Source organism: Triplophysa dalaica, chromosome 8 (genome assembly GCF_015846415.1).
Source record: "Triplophysa dalaica isolate WHDGS20190420 chromosome 8, ASM1584641v1, whole genome shotgun sequence".
NCBI lineage: Eukaryota > Metazoa > Chordata > Actinopteri > Cypriniformes > Nemacheilidae > Triplophysa > Triplophysa dalaica.
The window spans coordinates 5,250,088-5,272,471 of NC_079549.1; the positions used below are offsets into that span (position 1 = coordinate 5,250,088).

General features: G+C 37.9%; 1 protein-coding gene across 1 annotated transcript in view; it reads left to right on the top strand.

Moving 5' to 3' along the window:
- st6gal2a (ST6 beta-galactosamide alpha-2,6-sialyltranferase 2a) overlaps positions 1–22,384 on the top strand; it is a 47,591-nt gene that overhangs the window by 17,823 nt on the left and 7,384 nt on the right. The window contains exons 2-6 of the mRNA XM_056754522.1: positions 10,048–10,103; positions 12,633–13,598; positions 17,894–17,991; positions 19,348–19,449; positions 21,534–21,708. Coding sequence (XP_056610500.1) covers positions 12,701–13,598; positions 17,894–17,991; positions 19,348–19,449; positions 21,534–21,708 — 1,273 coding nt within the window. The 5' untranslated portion in view covers positions 10,048–10,103; positions 12,633–12,700. The remainder of the gene's footprint in view (positions 1–10,047; positions 10,104–12,632; positions 13,599–17,893; positions 17,992–19,347; positions 19,450–21,533; positions 21,709–22,384) is intronic.

A 22,384-nucleotide genomic window follows, 5' to 3' on the forward strand; every position in this document is an offset into this window, starting at 1 on the left:
CATGCAAAGCTCTCTGCCCTCGCGCTGCTTCAATGTCATACGCCAATGGGTCTGTGCAGCGCTTAATGTTGTCGAGCACAATTCTTGTTTTAGAAGACAGACCAGATCACGATCCTCGCAATTCTGTTGAAAAGTGGATAGAGGACGCCTTCAAGATCAATCTCGATTTAAGATCGTAAGATCACCCACCCCTATTGTCCTCTACAATAAACAAAATGCTGAAACACTCTCTTTTCTCAGAGTGGGTTTGTCGAGCTTTGTATGTTACTTATAACTTTTACCTTTAGGTCAAGGTGCTGTTTACATGGAATATAACAGCACTTCTGTAGATATTCAACATGAAGGTCATAGGCAAAGATCTCATTCATGTGTCATCATGATTCAGTCCTCATCTAGAATAGTGTTGAAACCGGATCTCTCTCGCTCTCATGCACGCTGAAAGAAGGCTGGGAGATCTGAAGGCTTCACAGCTGACCATATGTGCTGTGTTTAAAGTCCTTTGACTCGACTTCACAGGGGTCCTGTCCCTGCCCCTCTTCTTTCCAGAGCCGCTGTGGTTAGACAGCACTGAGGGTAACACTGAGCCACATGTGTATGGTGTGGAGTGAGCGAGTTGGTCGAAAATAATTTAATGAAGCTGCCACTTAAATGGTTTAATCCATGTTGTAAATGCACCTGCAAGACGCACGTTGAAAACCATTAACTCTAGTGAGAGGTGCTTTCTGTTATCAAGTTGTTTTTTCCATCACATTTTATGGTGTTAAATTACGCAGAACAAGAATCAAGCCCCGTTCGAGGGTTCTCTAGTGACAGCATGTGCAATTATAAGTTGCCTCTCATGTTGCACCGGGTCCTGGAAGATGGAAGGGGGCACGCGCTGAGATTTTCAATTGCGGTGAATCTTGACGACAGTGATTGCGCTCATCATCATCCTGGTCCTCTACACTTAGGTGGTGACTCAAACAAGAAAAAAGATGATCCTCTACCTCGTTTTTATTTAGCAATGTGCTGCCAAATTGATTGCTTTCCTCTCACATTTCTCGTTTTTCAACGGGCTATCGAATAGCTCGGGCGTTTGGATCATTTTGACTCTAATTTGAAGGCGCTCGCATTTCCGCGTTATAAACTGCAGACAGATCAATATGTGGTATGAATTACAGCTCTCTAATGAAAGTGTTGCTGTTATAGTGCTGCGTGAGATGTCCGCAGTGATGTCCCGCTCTAGTCGTTTGTTATACGCTCGTATCTTTGAAAAACTTTTCGTTTTGTTGCAATTGGGTGGTGTCTTGATTTGCATCTTAGTGAATGTTTGATATATTAGTATTGCTTGCGGAAGCCTTTAACATTAAGGTTGTTTATGCATTAGTTAACGCGAATGAACTGAGAATCAGGAGTCAAACATATTTGAAGGCACAATACGCCTTTTGCATTAAAGGAGCTAGTTTTTGCTGTTTTTGAGGCTTTGATTATGTTTTTTTGGGGTGTTTAACAATGGATGTGGTTATGTTTCTAATTTCAAAAAACGCTTTATATTTCACATATTTCAAGTCTATGTTTCACCACTGTCCCTCTTCTAACGAAACGACTGGATTTCTTCCGGGCTATATAAAGTCCCTCCTTACGAAACGCTCTGATTGGAAAAGCTGACCAGGTCTGTCGTGATTGGTTCCCCCTAGATTGTGTGTGTGATGTCCCACCCATACTTATCAGCGAGCTTCCCCTTTAAGGCTGCTGTTGTGATGCATTTTTGAAGAAACCTACCAAAATCTACGAAGTGATTAAAAAACAAACAATGAAGATAGAAGAATACGGTTTCTTTTCTTTAAAAGCTGAGACTATGTTCTTTCATTTGACATATTGTTTGTCCATATATTCTTTACAGAAATGTACTGTGACCCATTAAAATTGGGTGAAAATGTTAAAAAACGCTGGCGTAGGCTGGCAACTTTTCAGATTAAAGTCATATCACAAAGAAAACAAGTTTTGTCTGTTTGTGGAGTTTTTACCAGGTGTAGGACTGTGAAGAAAGTGGAAGTAGTTAAGCGGCTCTTCTTTTTCTCTAAGAACTGCCCCTTTTTGGTGTATCCTTTTGGGCGGAGGTTATTAAAAGCCCTTGTAATATTGACTTCATGTAACCCGGAAATAGAGGGCTGTAGTCCGGTTCCAGCCGTTCTCTGTATGCCTTGGAAGGAGAATTCTGTTAAAGAAAATTTCTGGCTTGGCACTGAACTTTGAGTTTTATCATTTTGCAGGTATTATTTATGTTCTAACAGCAACACTACACACTAACTAAAGGTTGAAAATGGGTTCCCTGGGAATGGGACCGTTAAATTATCCACAATAACTAACACAGTGTTCTGTATTTTGATCATTGTACATTGAATGTTTCCGACGTTTGAATGCAGGGAAATTCATACTTTAAACCAGTTTTACGCTCTTCTTCATTGAATTGCGTATCAATGGAATCCGTGTTATTCTGTTTTTCTGCTTTTACAGTTAATAGAAGTCATTTGCATATGTTATCAAAGTATTGTGATTTGTCCTGGCAAAGTTAACTTCCAGTCGTTTATAATTAATAAATATTAATCGATGTTAATATTTTGATGTATACGTATTGCATTAAATTGTATAAAATATCATGCTTTATCAGAAATTTAAATATGTAATTATTTTTATTCATAAATTACTTAACTTCCAGACTTCTGGAAAACTATTTTTTGTCTTGAATTTTTGTAAGCATGGATAAATTGTTTCGGCGTTTTCCATGAAAATAGCCTTTGTTGCTTGTATGGCATCAAAGACTAAATAAATAATCAATATTTATTTTAAGCCTAGCCAACCATGGGTTAAACAACCAGCTGTCTAAAGGGCACTTAAACTATTCAAGGCAGATTTTTCTTGAAATTGTAAATCACGGTTTACAAAACATTGATCTTTTATTTGAGCCTCAGGCCAGCTTGACAAAGAGGACAATGACTATGATAACTTGCACCCCCAGTAATGCGATTATTTCCAATTATCAGGGACTTAATCGCAGTAACATGTTTACATGACATGAGAACATGTCTTTGCTTCGGTGCTGTAATGAATAAAGAAGTATGTTGGTTCTACAACGGTGGTGTATACTGTCAACACATTTGCGTTGTTTTGTGTGAAGATAAGGAACAGAGACTACTGACAATGAGTTGTGTTTACTGTAAAACTTCAGACTTGTCATGTTTACCATGAATTTGTGCTCAATTTGCATGACACCTTCTTATGGATTAGTCAAAGGCAAATCAGCCAAGAAGTGCCCAGTTTACCTTGAAACTGTGTATAAAGCTTTCCAGGTGGCATCCTGTTAGATGTGGTTAAGAGACCTCCTAGGGAGTGCTGTTCTAGTTTCCTAGTGATGAGGGAAAATGGGTCTACTATGAAGAAGCGGAAATATAAGACTTGAATATAATGATTTGGTCACCACATACAGCGAGGTTTCTAGTATTTAAAGGGAGTCACAATACTTGGATTTAATCTCTTAAATTATATGTGAACCTTCATCATAGGGTTTTGTTTGAAATGTAGGTAGCCCATGCCAGCTTGAAGGCATGCTGATATTAAAGAAACTGAGAGCAACACAACTATGATCAAATTATATACTTTTCACTCAGATTGCTTTACGTATGATTTAATTTGCAAAAGTGTCTTAAATTAGAAATAAACACGGGTAGAAGCATTGGCACTAGTGATCTTTTGGAGCCTTCATGTTTCCATTCGTGTTACTTAGGTTTGATATACTTTCTTATAATTATGTGCATAATTTTGTGCTTATGTCTTAAGTATAATTAAGAAAGAAAAATCTTAATCTCTAGACATCAAATAGTTTGAGTGGAGGGCAAAGGATCTCCTGCATCTCTGATATATATTTCCTGAGAAGAGACCAACAAATCTGACAAATGTAGTTTTAGAAGAGATCTCCATAATGTTTTAAACAAGACTCAGATTTGCAGTTAATAATTATTGTTATTGAAAAAAAATTTTTTCGCGAAATGTATCCATGTTAAGGCTATCAAACGATTAATAATGATTAATTTCTTCTAAAAAGAAAAGTTTGTGTTTACATAATATACTGTGTACTGTGCATATTAATATTGTATTTGTAAACTCATTCATGTATACATGTTTAGGAAATGTTGAATGTATTTATTAATACAAAAATGTAATTCAGTGTAATAATCTTGTCAGGCATATTTACACGTACTTTCACCCCAAATGCTAATTCTTTTTTTTTTTTTTTTTTTTATATGTGCCACGATCCTAGGTATTGCACATTTTTCCATACAATTTACTCATTTAAAGCACGATAAAATGTAAAAAGCTCCCTTATTCTTTTAAACATTTTAAGATGTACTAGTCCGAATAAGCATGCTGTTTAAATTTGTACATAAATATTGTGTTACACTGAATGTCAATGTAACATTTATTCAACTAAATTTGGACATTCTATTCTCCAAAACCTTTTACTTAAATTTAATGTGCTCTCTATCGACATTAAATAAAAAAAATAAATTTCTTTTCATGGGGACATCTTAACATCTTTGACCCACACACAACTTTTATTCCGCATGCGATTAATCGTTGGACAGCCCAAATCCTGTTGATTTACCTATAAATCATTCACTTTACAGATCCGTACCCTTGTAGTTTAACAATCGTCTCATTTGTTTGTTTTCATTTTTAAAAGCAATTGATTAAGCAGTTGATAATTAAATCAACTCAAATCTCCTCATCTATGAAGGGTTTCTGGTAAAACCTGCCAGATGAGGGACTTCATTCTTGTTCTTAATTTGTCTCCTGAAACTGTCTTGACTCCATATGGGGTGTTCTCAAGATCCCAGAAAAAGATTAATGTCTGTGTGTGCCAAAACCTTTTTCTGTGCATCTGACATGTTGTGCACTTTCTGCGTGGCAAATCTGATTCTAGGTAGTTTGATGTAACATCTGTTTTTTTACTCCATTTAGGTTATTTGAAGCTGTTAAGTCACATTTATGCAGACAGGCTGGCATCTACGGACCTCTTTTAACCTTGACTTAGCAAGGGTTGTAGGAGGGCTGTCTTGTCGCTTATGAATATTTCAGGCGTGTTTTAAAAAACATGGTTGGCTTCTGGGAACTTTAAGTGGTACAAACAGCACAGAATAGTGTGATCATTTGTCTTACTTCTCGACTGCCTGCATTTATATATATGTGTGGTAAGTATTAGCCAAACATAGTTTACTTGGAATTGGATTTTATGAAGTTGTTTGGCAAAGTGTCAAGAGATCAGTCATTCAAAACAGTGGCCTTTAAAACGTGTTGCAATTCATTTTGTTAGTGTTGCGCAACCTTATTATTCCCTATTATACAAGATGTGCTAGTGGGTTGAATTCAATGCCTGTAAATAAGTACGACTTCTCATAAAGTGGTCCCGTCCAACTGAGATCCATTACATTGTAAATACGCAAGCCAACTCATGAAGGACCGCAGTGAAAATGAGATCCATTACATTTCATCTGGATGCTCATTTCTCAAGGTCAACGTCCGTTTAAGAATCCAGGTATTGCTGTTATATAATCTGATTGCTCGTAGCCTCATTCCTTCAGAGAGCGCTTTCTAATTACCTTCTAAAAGAAAATATGATGTTTACGCCCCTGGCAGCCTAGAACCCTCATCTCATGCGCTGTTTCCATCTCTGAAAAAGTCTGCAAGCCAGGCTCGCAGATTAGCTATTCAAATGGATGCGTCACAGTTCTGACAAAATGGATGAAGAGCAATATTCTCACATATGGTCTCCGAAGCGATGCGCAGCCTTTAAGCATAGGTGTAAATATATGATTTGTCATCTTACTTGGTAGCTGTTTAGCGTTTGCCAAAACAAGAGATGTATATTTCCTTCTCGGAGCTTCTATTATTATTTCATATTAGTGTAGATTATAACGTTAAACGTTCAGAGGCGTACGAGACACGAATGGATTAATAATAGATGGATAGGAATGTGGCTTGTTGCTAAGGGAGGTGTGAATTCAATCCTAACTTTTGCAAGCTGGCCTCTTCCCATCATTTCAAATGAACACTTCACGCCTTCATATCAACAGATTTTCTCTTTTCCTATTTTGTGAAATGTAAAAACTCATAAGCATGTGCCTGACTGTCACAGTGCACACTAACAATGCTAGTGAGATTTCACTGCTTAACACACCAATTTCGATTACACAACATGCTGTTGAATACAAATGATTCAATTAAGATGTATGTTTTATATGAAAGTTATCTTGCACCATATCAGATGTATATGACTGCCTTTCTTCATCAGAACATAAATTATAATTTTTATTAAAAATGCTGTCACACTGTCGTCTTATGTGGGTCAACATGGAAAAGCACCTAAAAACACATCCATCCATCGTTCAGGTAATCCAAACTGTAGTTGGCTAATAAATAACAAATTCTGTAATCATGGACTCAACCTCAAGTCGTTTCAAACCTTTATACATTTCTTTGTTACTTTGAAAACGAAAGAAGATATTGTAAAGAATGTGGGAAACTAAACAGTTCTGAGGCACCATTGACTACCAAAGTAGCTTTTTTTCCTACTATAGTAGTCATTTGTGCCAATACTACTTCTTAATTACAAGCATGTATGGATTTAATTATGTGATGTGATTCCAGCCGGTTGAGATATTATTTGAATTGCAATTCATGTTTTGAGCAGTAGGGGCCACTGTGTTTACTGCAAAATTGGATGCGTTTTTTCATATTGGCATCTCATTTGTACGGACTCTCTGAATTGTTATAAATGGCTATTAGAAATGCTTGATGGATGGGAAAAATGCAGAACATCGATCCCAGTCTGATTATTTAATGACGGACGAAAATATCGGAGGCAGTGTGTAAATGTGATTGATTAATTAATTATTATTAATTAATTAATTTTTTATTTTATTTCAGACTCAATGTGCAATGGGCTTTAGTTTGTTTATATTGAAGAGATTTCTGTATTAATCATTTTTCCATTGATTTAGAATTCAACTTGAAGTTAGTTTTCTTTCACAAAGAAACGTGCAGCATTTAAGAAATAATAAGAATGCAGTTGTTCATTAATACGAACATTCTTTCAAATGTCTTTCTTTGTGTTCATCAGAACAAAGAAATGCATACAGAACAACTTAAGGGTGAGTCAATAATGACAGAAATTTTAATTTGGGGTGAACTATCCCTCAAACAAATCGTATCAATTAAGTTAAATTAGATTTGTAAAATGATCACAATTATTTTCACTTAACAGTAGTAAAAATGTGTTTCCTTCCTTTTGGTGTTATTGGTTGTGTAGAATATTAGGAACATACAGTAACAGACTTTGTCAAGACTGTAAGGCTACATTAACACTGCATGTGATTTGTTTGTGAATTCTGAAATAGCTGTCTGTTAGTCAGATACCACAGAGGCACCAAATTGACTCTGTACTTGGTACAGAGTATGTAAAGTGATATCTTTATTTATTTTTAGTGTTAATTTGCTACCGGCGCTTTTGACATCACTAATGCCGCCACAGCCGGTAGCGTTACAGACCATCAACACCTTTTTTCCTTTGTCCATCCCTCCACTGTTCTTTCTCATGGACGTGGTGCAGATGGTGGCTTTATATCTTGTTGCTGGTTTAATCTGCGTTGGTTTATTTAAGACATTTTCCCAGCTGGATGGAGGCAGCACATTTGTACGGCTCACATCCATGTGTGCAGTGCTGAACGGTTGCCAAATCAGAGGTGCCTGAAAGACCAAGCTGGTCTTCTTGGACCGATCAGAAACAGACCTTTAGAGATGCTAAAACCGAGCTTTCGAATCCTGCTGGGCCCGTGTAAAAAGTTTGCCAGTGGATTGGTTTACTGTAGTGCATTAGCAATGTAGATGAAGGGTTCAGGTTAATGGGTTCAGTGTGCGACAGCTAGCATGTGTTTGCTCATCAATCTGCTCACTCCATTTTCCTCGTACATGCAGTCAAATGACCTCGGAGCTGTTTTCCTCACATCTCTGCACTGCGGCGGGGAGTCTTTCACAGGGCATTGCCTGGTCATCCATAATGGGCAGAGGTGTAAATGCAAAACGGGGTCATCCGGAAACGAACTGGATTGAGACCAGCACTCTCAAGGTTGTCAGCTCAAAAATCTCTTGCTTATCTCTCATGTGCTGAATTCTGCGTCTCTTCTTGTATATTGATTGCCCTCCACAAGGACAGAACAAGCCTCGGGTGCAAACGTTTGTCTTTGGTGTAATTGATGAAACGATTGTGGGTTTGTCAGCATGGCAGAAAAAACCTTCCAGACAGAGCCACCAAGAGCTTTGAGGTTTAGTGTCGATATACTGCTTGCTCCTGTAGAAGTCTCTAGTCGGTATAAATTTCATTTCAGAAACAAAGTTGTGTTTATTTGCTGAAATCCTGATGAACTACACTACCCGTAATCCTGTAGCAACTAGCAAGCTCCACCAATCACAGGATTTGTTTTTTTACTAGGGGCGTTGTAGCCCCTGACTTCATTTTAGCAGCACCAGTTTAATGCGCTTAAACGGACAAATTCACACACGAAGTAGGTCAACATGCTCCTCTTGTCAAGTCTATCAAGAAACATAGTAGGTTATGCCTTAAGTAAACGGACGATAAACAACACATGTGTACAGTATCAGTGTACTGAATCTGTTTCATTCCTCTTAAAGCGACAGCAGCATATTTCTGCTGTCTGTTAAAAGTCAAGGAAATCACTCACTTAAAAGCTTCTGTAACTTCAATAATGATTTGACATAAGTAGTACATATGCAATGTTATGTTTTATTTGATTAATTTAATCCATTTATACCTTATAAGACACACAGTATCTTATTTTATCCTTTACTCTGTTGTTTTATTGGTGCTAATACTTGTAGCTTGATTATTTGTTCTTTGGGTAGGTTTATGCTCTTAGAATGTGTGTGCGTGTCTGTAGATTTTATCCCACCTCAGTGGAAGGAAATAGTTATGATGGTTACTTATCATGTTCTTGTCGTTGTCTGCAGTCAGCAACAAAATACAGACTGATATAGTGCTGGGTAAGTTAACTTGCCAGTAAACTGTCATGCCAGGTGTTCACCAAAGTGTTTATTTTTTTCTTGAGGTCAGCATAGTTTTTCATTTATTTGCAATGCAAGAACAGCAGCTGGGATTTTATTCTACACTCAATGCTGCTTTCATAGTGAAGGTGTGGCGAGACATGTACAACATCTGATAACGGCACATGCTACTTAGATATAGATAATAAAGTCACATAATAAAATCATTCTAATTTATTTTAGTGTGTGACCTGTTCTTCAAATCTAGAAAGTCTAGCAAGACTAGAATTTGATAAGGGCACCCTGTTATAAAACAAAACAGATAAGAATGGTTTCCATTACAAATACCACCATGAAACATCAGCTGTTTAGAATTAAATAATTAGAAAATACCTTTATGGTGTCCTTTCGGGTTTCGGTCTTAAGATGTAATGGTGTTCTGTTGGTTTCTATCCCACCAGTGGGACCCATCATATTACCAGAGCACTAACTATAAAGACCATTATTGTCTCCATTAAAACCAATACAATTCTTATTATAATCTTTAAATTCCATTTAGAATTTGTGTGATGTTTTTTCCACCCTCATTACCTTTACTTGGGTATTTGACTATTTGTCCTAGCACTGTTGTCTTCTAATTGCTTTAGCGGTGACAAAACTGCTTAATTTCTATGTATGGGTAAGCGAGAGTATCAAAGTACAGGAAGAACTTTAATCTGTTTACTGAAAATTGTTGTACTGTTTACTTCGTGTACTGAGGTGGGTTGTTGAATCCACATTGTTCCTTCTTACAACGAAAAGCTTTCAGCCAAATGTGCAAATAACAAACATCATGTGCTTTGGAATCGTAGAAAGGGTGTTAACTGTTAAGAAGCTTATGAAGTGGCATAACCTGCTTTTCTTTTAGTTCAGAAGGCTGTTATTTTCTCTTATTGGTGTCTTTTTGTCTTTCAGGGATTGAAAAACTCTTGGAGAATAAATGGAGTCAAGGATATAGGGAACTGAAAGAGGTAAGCGTGTGTTTGGTTTTTGGTTTCGGTTCTGTCATGCAGTGTAGAAGTATTTCAGTTTCTGAACACGAAACAGATGACTGAAAGAACATTATGAAGGCAAAGGTTTTCATATCTCAATTGAGATTAGCAGGTAAAGAATAGAACAACGAGAATGTGACGAGCAAGGCTGGATGAGAGCAGTGAGGGAACGACGCGGGGAGATCGGAAACATAAAAGGAGGAGCGACAGGGGTGTACGACGAGAGAGGACCAGGCCTGTTTGTGTTTTTGTGGGCGGCAGTCGACCGTGAGGTGGCAGCCAGCATTTTACTTCCGTTTTGTTGTTTGTTTATTTTAATTTAAGTTGTTCGATGTTCGCCGGTCCCCGCCTCCTTCCTTCCTGAACTGTATTACATAGAACTGAAGGTGTTTTGGAGAAAGTGGGGTCTCAAGGGACACAGCCTTCTCTCATAGGAAAGAGAACTGAAAACATTCTTGTATTTAAGTAGAGACCCAATGAGATACTCTCCTGATGCGTTGACTGAGTGACTGATTTTTTAATCACTTGTGTCAGCATTTCAATCTAAATTGTCCGTTTATAGTGGACCCGACATTGATGCAAAATGTTTATGTAACAGAGAAATTATTTGGAATTGACATATTTATTGGTATTCATATATCCAATTCATTTTTAACACAACCTGCTTTTTCTGTTTTTAAAATGAAATGAATGTGAATTTATTTGCATGACACCTAAATTGTCAGTATTGACATTCTATGGAAAGATGGAAAAGTGTTTTGGAAACATTTTTAATTTTAAATCCAAGTATATGTTGAATTTCTCCTGTTGAAATGAAAGTTAGCGGCATCTAGCGGTGAGGTTGCAAATTGCAATCAACGGCTCCCTCCACGACTCACTTCTGGAGCACGATGTCGGCTGACACAGAACTAAGATGTCGTCACGTTTTCACTTCTATGAAGAAGTAGATAAACTTACGAAACACGCTCTGTATAGCAGTTTGTCTGTTTAGAGCTACTGTAGAAACAAAATGGCGAATTCCATGTAAGGGGTCGATAGAAGTCGATAGAAATGGCTTATTTTAAGGTAATAAAAACATAACCCTACATCATGTAAGGTCTTTATACACCTCTAAAGATATAGTTATGTATATTACATTGTGGGACTTACAAAAAGGGTGCTAGACTTGACTCAAAGCTAAACGCGCCAGTCCCAAAACGAAAAGGCTTTGATGCGTTGCTTTAAATGACTCAAATTGCAAGTTTTCAACTTTTGCAAAAAGAAAGTTTTAACCACAAACAGTCAAGGAGCTGAAGATCAGCAAGCTGTCAACATGCTTATTTGAGCACTAGCACAAAAATTTCAAGACTAATCTCAAAAAATCTCACTAATAAATTTAGCTGTATGATGACTAGTCTGTAGATTAAATGATTGATGAATTGGCATGACCAGTCCCGGCATACTGCTTTGTGTAAAATGTGATTGGCAAATTTACTTGAAAGAGTTCTGTTAGGTGACTTAGTTTGATTGGTCTCACGATGACAGAGACTCGGAGGCCATCCACACGAAGATACGGTTAGCTGTATACTTAAAGATTTTTATTGTATCGGCGATACAAGTTTAATTTCAATATATCGCATTTCTGTCAATAGATCTCACTTTTTTCTATTACACAGTGAACCTTTAACGTTTATTTCAATTAGGGGTGTCATAATATATGGGCATTGTCAATAACCGTTATACTAATACAGCAAATTTGATATCGCTAATTCAAATTAATTCCTATTAATTCCAAAATCCATTATAACATTTTTAACATGGTTACAAACTCTCTCTGCCTCCCTACACATCATATGTTGAGTGTGTTTCATTGAAAAAATAAGAAAAAGCACAAAATTGACAAAATGAATGATGATTGATTTGATGGCATTTATTTATTTATGTAACATTTCAATGATTATTACAATAATATAGTTCTCGTAAAAACGCAATAACACAATAAGCATGCAATAAAAATCTGATATTGTGACAGCCCCAATTTCAATTTTACCAAATATTAAAATATATTAACATATTTTTAGTAATAGTAATAAACTAACAGAAACAGACAATTGTTTAACAACATTTAATGAAGACTTTTGTTTTTTTTGTTCTTCAGTTTTATATCTGTCAATGTTATTAAAACAGACTTAAAAAGCATCCTTTGATTATAATTTCTTAATATTTTTTCTTAATAAGCTTTCTTCCTCAAATATAAGTCTTATTCAAAATGTAATTATCTATGTAAACAGTACATCTAATGTGCAATTATATTGTCATATAATTGAACACAATATTAAACATAACGTTGAAATTGCACAAAAAAATGAAATGGAACTTTTTATTAAAAGTATCTTCTCTTCATCATAAGAAATTCAAAGTCAAATCTTTGTGGAATGAAAGTGTTGCTTTTTTTAAAACTAGTTGAAAACTATTGTGAGATGTATTTGTATCTCAACAAAGAGGTTAACCTATTGTGTCCTGTAACAGGCCTCCTGCTGGCCCCTTTCACTAGGGTCTGGAGCGCAGCGCCGAGTGGCCGAGTGGACTGCTGGGAAATGAAGTCCAGTCTGAAACAATGGTGGCGAATAGCCCTCGGCCTAATGCTGGCCTGGGTGCTGTTGTTTCTGGGTCTCCTCTCTTACTTTATGGAGTCCCGTGTGGACGAGCTGCGATCGCCGGCCGCTCTGTCCTACACGGACACCCGCCGCCTGACCTCGCTGCAGGGCAACCCCCGCACCGTTATGTCCATGCATCTGGGTCTCTCCTCTACCCCATCTGGCTCCAATAACACTCGGCAGGGGCAAAGTCGAGAGGAAGACCCCAGCATCGATCCCCAACCTAGTCCACTTAGCCAGGAGGCCTATCCCTATCCAGACCCTCAGAGCCTGGCGGCCTGGTCTGCATTTGGCACCCAGGACGTGGGCTCGAGATCGGCCGCACTGAGTCGCAATCGCGAGAGGCTGGAGAACAGCCAGTATTCACATCAGCAGGATGAAGATGAGGAGGAGGAGGTGTTGGTGGGAGGAGAAGAAGACAAGGAAATGAGGAGGAGGATAATGAAGAAGGCATCTACACGCGGCAGGTCGGACCCAGATTATAACGATATTCCAAAACCTGTATCTCACAGCCTTTGGAGAGGAAGTTTGTCGGTGGACATGCTCAGTCCACGTCTCAAGAGGGCTATGAAAGACTACCTTAATAATAATAAACACGGCGTGGCCTACACAGGATACCGAAAGGCGCAACAGAGCAGCAAACAAGTGTTGTGTGAGCTGAAGAGGAGGGTGAAGGTTAGAACTTTAGATGGAGTTGAGATGCCTTTCTCCACCCTAGACTGGGACAAGATCGTTCCTGCCTTACCCTTGAATAAACTCTTTGGGGGTGGCTTCAAAACCTGTGCCGTGGTTTCCTCTGCTGGAGCCATGCTCTACTCGAGGCTTGGCAAAGAGATTGGTGAGTGAGTTTTTCTCTTTAAAACTCTTTAAACGCCTTTGAAAACAATTTTGCTCTAAAGATTTACCAGATAATGGTAGATGAGAGGGTTTGGTTTACTTTGGCCTGGAAGTTTTATCCAAAGCATGTCACAGCTAAGGCCGGTATAAATGTATAGCGGGTGGCAACAGCCAAATAATGTGATTTCTTTTACTTTATGCCAGTAATATGCCAAAATTACCAAAAAGTAAATGCAAATAGATATTTTTTTACCGCAAGTTGTACAGAGGCTTCTGTTGTGGCTCATCCAATCAGATTGCAGTCACAATGATTAAGTAAAGCGGCCCTGCAACGATTTGTCATGCATTCTAACTTCTTTACAATGTTAAACGTCCTGTCTTCTCATGCTTAAGATGGTCAATTTGTCAAAAGACGAGTTGGCCGTATTACATGGTATCTCTGTATTCAATACACTCACCCAGTGATCGTACAGGTTTCGGAAGGTTTTTTTTCAAACATATAAACCATTTCAAAACAACTTAGTCCCTTATTGGACAATTCTTCGGGAAAATAAAATCTTCTGTTGAACTCAAAAAATATGTTTTGAAGAATTTTTTCCTACTATGGCAGTCAATGGGGTCCAATAACAGTTTTGTTATATGAATTCTTCCAAATATCTTTCTCGGTGTTCAACAGAACAAAGAAATGTATACAGATTTGGAACAACTTGAAGGTGGATAAATGATGACAGCATTTTGGGTGAACCATCCCTTTGAACATTATTATTCACCATCAAAATCTGTTTCATCATGTTTGCTCATTTTGAGAGATTTTGCTTTCCTCCATGATTCTCTCATCTTGGATCCAAACCAGAATAGCTCTGAATGGTCTTTTAAGGGAAGTGATGCTAGTGTTATTCATCAATACGAAATGCTTGGTTTAGTTAGATTCTAATTTCTTGGGGATTTTGGTTTCCTCGGTGATGCCACTTCCTCTGAATGGGTCAGTGGGAAACTGATGCCCTTTACGGTTACATAATCTGCAGGATCACGGGGTAGACAAAGAGCCCAAATTCTTCCGGCACTGGCATCTGTGGTGGTGGTAGTCGGCACAGGAAGAAGTTTCCATTCCATTGATGGCACAGCTTTCATTATTCTTCAGACAATGGGGACTGTGCCAGAGACGGCAGGCAGACAAGTTGAATCATAGATTATAGATGTACTCATACATCTCTCATGTATTTTTTATCAAGATTATAATTAGATCTGAAGCTGTCACTCTCTTTCATAAGTGCAGTAAATGCTCCTGAATTCCTTTGTGGGGGCTGGTCTCTGAGATTTAAACCTTGTTTTATTTTTGTAACATTATTAGAAATATTGTTAAGTCTGAAGTATGTGTTGTTATTAGTTAGGGGACAAGGACTGTGTAGTCTTTGTTCTGACAGATTTTTCTGACTGGAAGTGTTTGGCATCGTGGTAAGGGTGGGTCCAAAAAATCCTCTGACCAACATCTTCCATTCAGTCTTGCCACATTACCAACTGCTCAACTATTACCTCCACTTTCAGTACGTGTAGAAACATATTTCTCCTCAACCATATTGAATTTCCCACTCATCAAAATTGACCAAACAGGTTAGTGAAAACTAGAAATTTGTTTCCCAGTTGATTTAAAAGCACCTGGTGGACGTCATTGCCCCTTTGTTAGTAGTTTCCCATTATAGTTTAGTAACAGCACCACTAAGAACTCAAAATTATAATCATTATAACATTCTAATTACAAGGCTTAAGCTCTCACTTACTTGACCGTGTAGATGACTGTGCACGATGTCAAATCACTTTCCCCTGTTTTCAATGATGTTACTATGAATTCTTTCTTCTAGCTTGACTACTATTACCAAACACGGCTCAAATTTCAGGCCAATCCAAACAAACCTTTGAAGCGTATGAGAATTTGCCACATCTGTGGATGGTGTTACTCAGGATGGATCTGTGTTTGAAACCCTTATTTGAAAAGAGCTGTTGAGTGCCATTCTTCGTCTGCTTTTCACTGTTCGTGCTTGAACTTGGTGCTATTTGTATTTATTGTATTGTACAGTATTAATAGCTCCCAAAATAGATTTTAGTCTAAACGGAAGTCTGCTTTGAGCAGGTGTTTTTTTCGTTCTCTGAAGCCTCTTTATCCTGTCTATTATATTCTGCTTGTCTTGTCTAAACATTTCCCGTCAGCTGTGTCAACCTAGTGTGTCCTTTAAAAATGTTCAAGGACAAGCAAGACAGCCAGGAATACCACAGCGCAGCCAGGAGTACATCTGCCAGAACTGTTGAATGGAAATTTGTCAAAATACTGTCATTGAAATTTGTGTGCTATGAAAGGTAAAAAGGTTAAGTTCAGATAATTATGAGCCATAATTAAATGACATGTTAGAGATCAATTGTAAGATTTTACAACCTTATAATACAGTTTTTACGTAGAGATAGCCTTGGTGGGCATAGTCTTAATATTCTTGAAAATACTATTCTTTAAAAGCTGCATCATAAATGAAAACACGATATGTCCATGATATGAATGGAGTCATCTGCTTCTTTGTGCACCGAAGTCTGGGATTACTGTGATCATAATGATTAACACAATAATACGCTTTGACAAACATCATCTCTTAGCAATATTTAGACTGTGTCCCTAGAGTCTCCGCAGACTCCGGAGGGGAGTTTCACTGTGGAACTGGTTCACTGTTAAACACTTCATGAGATTTACTTAATCGGCTTATCACACAAAATATAAACATGACCTTTGTCATTTTGGTGATGTACTATATTGTCTTGTATATATGCGTATTTATTCTCTTGTCTTTAAGATTTTAGCCGATCCTGTTGCCTCTGTGTCTGTTTTCTGTTGTGGAGACAGGGACACACACAAACAAAGGAGGAACATTAGTCAAAGCGAGCGCTGACAAAAGCGGAAGATGGGGGTAGAGGTGTGTTTGTTTTGGTGATTTGAACATCAACAACCGCTATGAGAAATCTGACATCCCGCCTTTAAAATCTACCTACAGATCTGTCCTAGTTGTCAGTGTTCATGTGCCACCTAGTGTTAACACAGTGTAAATACACACACAGCATGTTTACCTTGCTTCTTTTTTTGAAGAATAATTACTGAAGACTGTGTTTTAGAATTGTATTATGAAAAACGAAGAGACATTTTCACATACAAATTCAGAACAGATCCACTCCTGTTGTGCGATTCATTTGTGATATTCTTTCAGGGCTTTCAGTTGGGTTGCCATTGTGCCTTTTCACATCCCGTGACTAATTTCCTGCTTTCTATCCCGCTTACTCTGTTTGTTTCCTTGTGTGATTTATGTTCTCTCGAGAGATCGATGTGTCTGTCAGAATTGTTGGGACACGTTCAATGTCAAGCTCACATTCACAGCTTTAAAAAATTGCTAGTTGATGAATGCCAATAACGGGTCGTGAACTGAGAGATGGATGGGGCTGCCCGGGGTTTTTAAGATCATTGTCACACACATCCATGGGAATAGTCTATTTGTCATGTGCTTTCATTTCTCTTCGTTTGCTCTGTTTGTTTGTATGCACGTGTGGAGAATGAAACATTGAATTGCAGTAAACAAATCATTCACTAGAGAGCACTGTCGTTTTACACCACAGATTGATAGGAAATAAAAGGTTCCTAAACAGTTAGAGAGGCTGGACGGTTTCATCAAGATCATTTAGCAGATTTATCCAAGAAGCTTTTACATCCTTTAGTCTACACACTATTAAAAGTGAGACGTTTTAATATCCTACGAATTGAAGGGTTGTTGCAAGTATGTAGCCCAGTTGGTAAAGCATTATTGTGTTCGCAACCCAAAGGTTGTGGGTTCAGTTTCCAGGGAACGCATTTACTGACGAAATATAACTTGACTGCATTGTAACTGCTTGGAAGTGAAGCGTCTTCCAGATGTAAATGAAGAAGAGGTTTATTACATTTATTGATTTCCTGGTCTCTGCCCTCACTGTTCCAGGAATTTATAATGTTGGGCCTGCACTCGTGCATTATTAAGGTATGGGCCATTGTAGTTGCAATAAGTCACGACTGACATCATCACAATCCTTCATATGGAAAAATGCGTTTCGCTGTCTCCTTACGTTGTTTTGATCATGTTTGAAGTATAAAGCCTTTGTTCTTCTTACCAGGACATGTTTGTTTTGCATTATTCTTCTCTGAAGTCAGGGAATTTTCTTTTTGATCAGATATGTTCTCAATGTAGTCCAGTCCTGGTCTTTACCTCATTAAAGTCTCAATTTGTGTAATTTCAGACTCCCATGATGCAGTTCTGCGGTTCAATTCAGCTCCCACCAACGGTTTTGAGAGAGATGTTGGGAATAAAACCACCATACGCATCATCAACTCTCAGGTGAGTGCTGTTTGATGTTTGCACCGAGGTAAAACTGAGGCTATGTTGTGTATTAGCCACATCGTTGAACAGCATTACAATTGGCTTGTGCACTTCGTGGCTGTGTGTGGTTTTCTAATTCGAGCTGTGACTCATTATGTCCAGGTGGACAGATGCACGCTGGGTTAAATAAATCAGCGCTTTGTTACGCGGTTCATGATCGAGTTGTGAGATACACTAAGATCATTACGTGATAATTGATTCGAATTCATGACAGGGTGTTTGTCACGTCTGTGTAAACAAGAGTAGGAAAGAAACAGATCTACTTGAGTGAAATGCAGGGTTGCCAGATCTTCATTAAAAACTATCCCAATGGCCTAACAGTGTAATTCATTACACCAGATTTCTTCGGTCACTGTGTTATTGGATTCATAAACGTCTTCTGATTTTATAAATGATATGATCTTACTGTAAGTTTAACAGCGGATGAATGAAATCCATTGAAATGGTTCCCTAGGGTTTGTTCTTTCTGAACCACTTGGGTGAAAATGTAATTAAATTTGTTTATACGTCTGTGTGGTGTTTTCAATATGCTGTAAGACAAATCATGTCAAAATTTTGTTATGAGTATTTTTTCCTTAAAACTTCAACTTTCTGCAATCTCAAAATCATGGTTTGAAAACCGCCATTATATAATGTACATCAAGAAGGTTGTAACCAATCACGTCACACTATGCGTTAAAAGCCTAAACCCACAAACGTTTTCGTTAACTTTTGACACCTTCATGAATGCAAATAAGTCTCTTAATGTGGGGACATTTCCACGCCCCTTAATATGAAACGAAACCAAACTAAATATCATTGGCTGACTGTCTGGGATTAATTTGTATATTTATAAATACACATACTAACATTTTCAAAGGAAAGGTTTTAGAGCTATTTTAATGCATGAGAACAACACTATTAAAAATGTATCATTTTGATCATCACAATTTTTAGGCATATAAATTTTAACTAAAGGTGGACTTTAAAAAAAAAGGGAGGATATATAGCGGACTTGGCAACCCTGTTGAAGTGCCTAAAAAAAGCAACAGCAGTTCACCCAAATTACTCACCTTTTTGTGATTCTAAACCTGTTTGATTAAACAGAAGGTGATTGTTCTCACATTTTAGTCATGCATTTCGACCTCTATAGACAGGTTTAAAAAAACAATGTTTAGGATGGATCATCTTATCGTAAATCACCTGTAGACGTTTGTTACGCCTTACGCTGTCCTAACAAGACATTTCAAAAGAGGGAGGCGACATCTGATAGACTTTAATGGATTATTTATTTCTTGTTTCAGTGTAACTAACATGTCCTCTGTTTCTGTGCAGATTCTGGCTGATCCCAAGCATCAGTTCAACACAAGTTCATTGTATAAGAATATAACACTAGTTGCCTGGGACCCTGCGCCATACACCCTCAACTTGGAAAAAGTATGTACTCAATGCACCGATTTAAACATCCGTTTCCTTTTGTAAATTGCTAATTTTACTTTAACACAGGCACATTTCTGAGATTGTCAAAGGATGACCACATTCATTTATATTTGTGCCCACGCGTGCAGAGGTAGCAGGTGATGTGGCACATTTGCGATATAGATGAGCAGTGTGGCTTATGTGTGGAACACACTGAAAGGTTGTTCATGATTGATTGTTTTTTGTGCCCTTACCTCATCTTTTGTGTTCCCAATCCCATCATGCCCTGCTCTCGTTGTTGTAGACACGGTTTACAACCCCTCCTAGAATAATTGCATGTCCTTGACATGGTATAGAAGTGTGATGAATGCATGTGGATTGTGCCTTTGTTTATTTTGAGGTGGTCTTTTGAAAACTGGAAAGACCACTAGGAAGCCAATCAGAGTACAGGGTTTTTAACTCCACTGTCTAAAGAGAAGAGGGAAGATTATCACAAGGGTCATGAAGTTAATTTTATTTCCTACCAATTTCATTTCTCCAACGCTGTCGTGGTGTAAAATGTTTTCCACTATATTCAAGAATACAATAGTGTCACCCCATTTCATCTAGCATGAAAAGAATTTAGTGCAAGTGTCAAAGTTTATGTTCCTCTAGAGGCACAAAAATATAGAGAATAATTTAGAAGTCCTGACATGTTTACTTTGTATTTATAATAGCTGCCAGTGTTAACGTGCAAAAGAAATGGTAACGCAATGGACGCAACATCCGTCTATTTTGTCATCCTTTGTCTAGTGCAACATCATATAATCACACTCTTATTCATGTTAACGCCTTTAAATCATTTAAGCGTGATTTGAAACGGTGGCTTTGACACATTCAGTATAGATTGACAGCTTCTAGCTGTGGGACGCAGCACCGTGCAACGCGACAGGGGGCCAGTCTAGTGTATACAGACACGGGCTAAAGGCCTCGTCAGTGAATCTCTGCCAGAATCTGTCAGACAGCGCAGTATTAAGTTCTCTTTCGTGCTTGAATGAACCAAAACAGACAAGATTATGTCAGAAAGCCTGTTTTGTCTAGCATTTTCATAAACACAGATTTCAGTGTGTTGAATTAAATGCAAAGAGTTGTGAAAATGGGAAAGAGCGTCAGAGCATTCTTAAACCTGCTGTTGTGACTCCTGTCATTAAGATTTGTAAAAATCTGAAAAATAAAAAATTTGGAATGGAATGTTGCTGTGCATCCTGAAATGAACATCTTATTTATTTATATTATTATACTTTATTTGAATTAATGTGTCCGCATAATCTTTCATCACATACATGAACTTCCACTCCCCCCTCCAAATAACATTTCTTTTCTACATGACACATGTCTCAGCCTGGTGATGGACTGTACTGACCGTCTTTTGGCCAGGCTTCCAACCTCCAACTGTCCAATCAAAGGACGTAATCGAAGCCGTTTCACTCAGATGTACGTCACAAATTCAGTTTCATGCAGACAAAAACATTTCATTGGGTGTCTATCGGAGATGAGTGGTGGTGTAGTAAAGCATCAGTCCAGGACCTGCATGCTCCTCTACACTCAAACAGCTATCTAATGAATTATGCAATGGTCCACACTGACTCGAAGGACAGAAACGATATAAGATATATTTTTAGAGATTGTGGTGTGAATGTGGAAAGGTGAAGCCTCAAAATAGGGTCCAAATTTGCCTAATGCTGTCTAGTCGCTAATGGGGACGTGGAGTTATGGAGAAATTCATTCATTTCGTGGTTTTATTGGACTATAAATCTCTAGAAAGACATTTCCTAATCTACAATTTTTATTGTAAGGAACCAGTACGGTCTAGAGCAGTGCTTCTCAAATGTTGTAGTTTGCATTGCTTTGCAGCACCGCAAATAAAGATTTATAATCTTACACTTATACTTTTAATTAAACCAAAAACATGTTCAGTTATACAATGCTGGAACATCAATTCTTTTGGTTATTTTTGCACAAAATACCCCTCAGTTTGAGAATCACTGGTCTAGACTCATGTGTCGGTGGTTCTTAAAGAATGATGTTGCTCATCGACTCATTTTTGTTGTGTTCATTTGTAGTGGTACATCAATCCAGATTACAACCTGTTCGCACCATATGTGGAGCACAGGACTCACTTTCCAGCTCAGCCTTTCTATATCCTCCACCCTAAATACATCTGGCAGTTATGGGATGTGATCCAGGGGAACAATGTGGAGAACATTCAGCCCAACCCACCCTCCTCAGGGTTCATAGGTAAGACGTGCCTTTAAACATTTGCAGCAGAAGTGCCACCAAATTAAATTCCAACATGACTGTGTCTAAACAATTGTAAGACCGCTGTGCCTGTCAGTACGTTACATTGGTTGATTTCTGCAGGTACACCCAGGTTGCTTTCATATCTGAACTCTGATTGTGGACTTGCTTAAAAATGTTTAGTGTTAAAACACTGTGAGTTTAGACAGTGACGTGCAGCGATTGAGATGGCCTGATGGGTATGACTTCTGCCAATTTGTGTGGTGGTTGTGGGGGGTAGCAGATGGACACTCTAGGCTTTAATTACAAAATGGAGCCATAGACCCCTGGAAAATCTGACACATGGACCACTGACAAAATCATCCTAACCTTAGCTAAAAAATACAGAGTATGTTTTTATGTTTATTTGTATGTTAATGTCAACTTTGGACAGCGGACAGTTGCTGTAACTTAAAAACAGGTTGAAATTGCTTAAATTAAAAAAGTTCTAAAAAAAAAGGGTGAAATTAGTGGGGTTGTGTTTAAAAATATATAAGAGAATGTAAGAATGAACATTCAAAGCCGCAATCCACATCTTGCCTCTCTATTGCCATCTCTGTTTAAAATATAAATTGGAGGTTTCTTCACTCTTAAAAATAAAGGTGCCTAAAAGGTTCTTTACAGTGATGGCATAGAA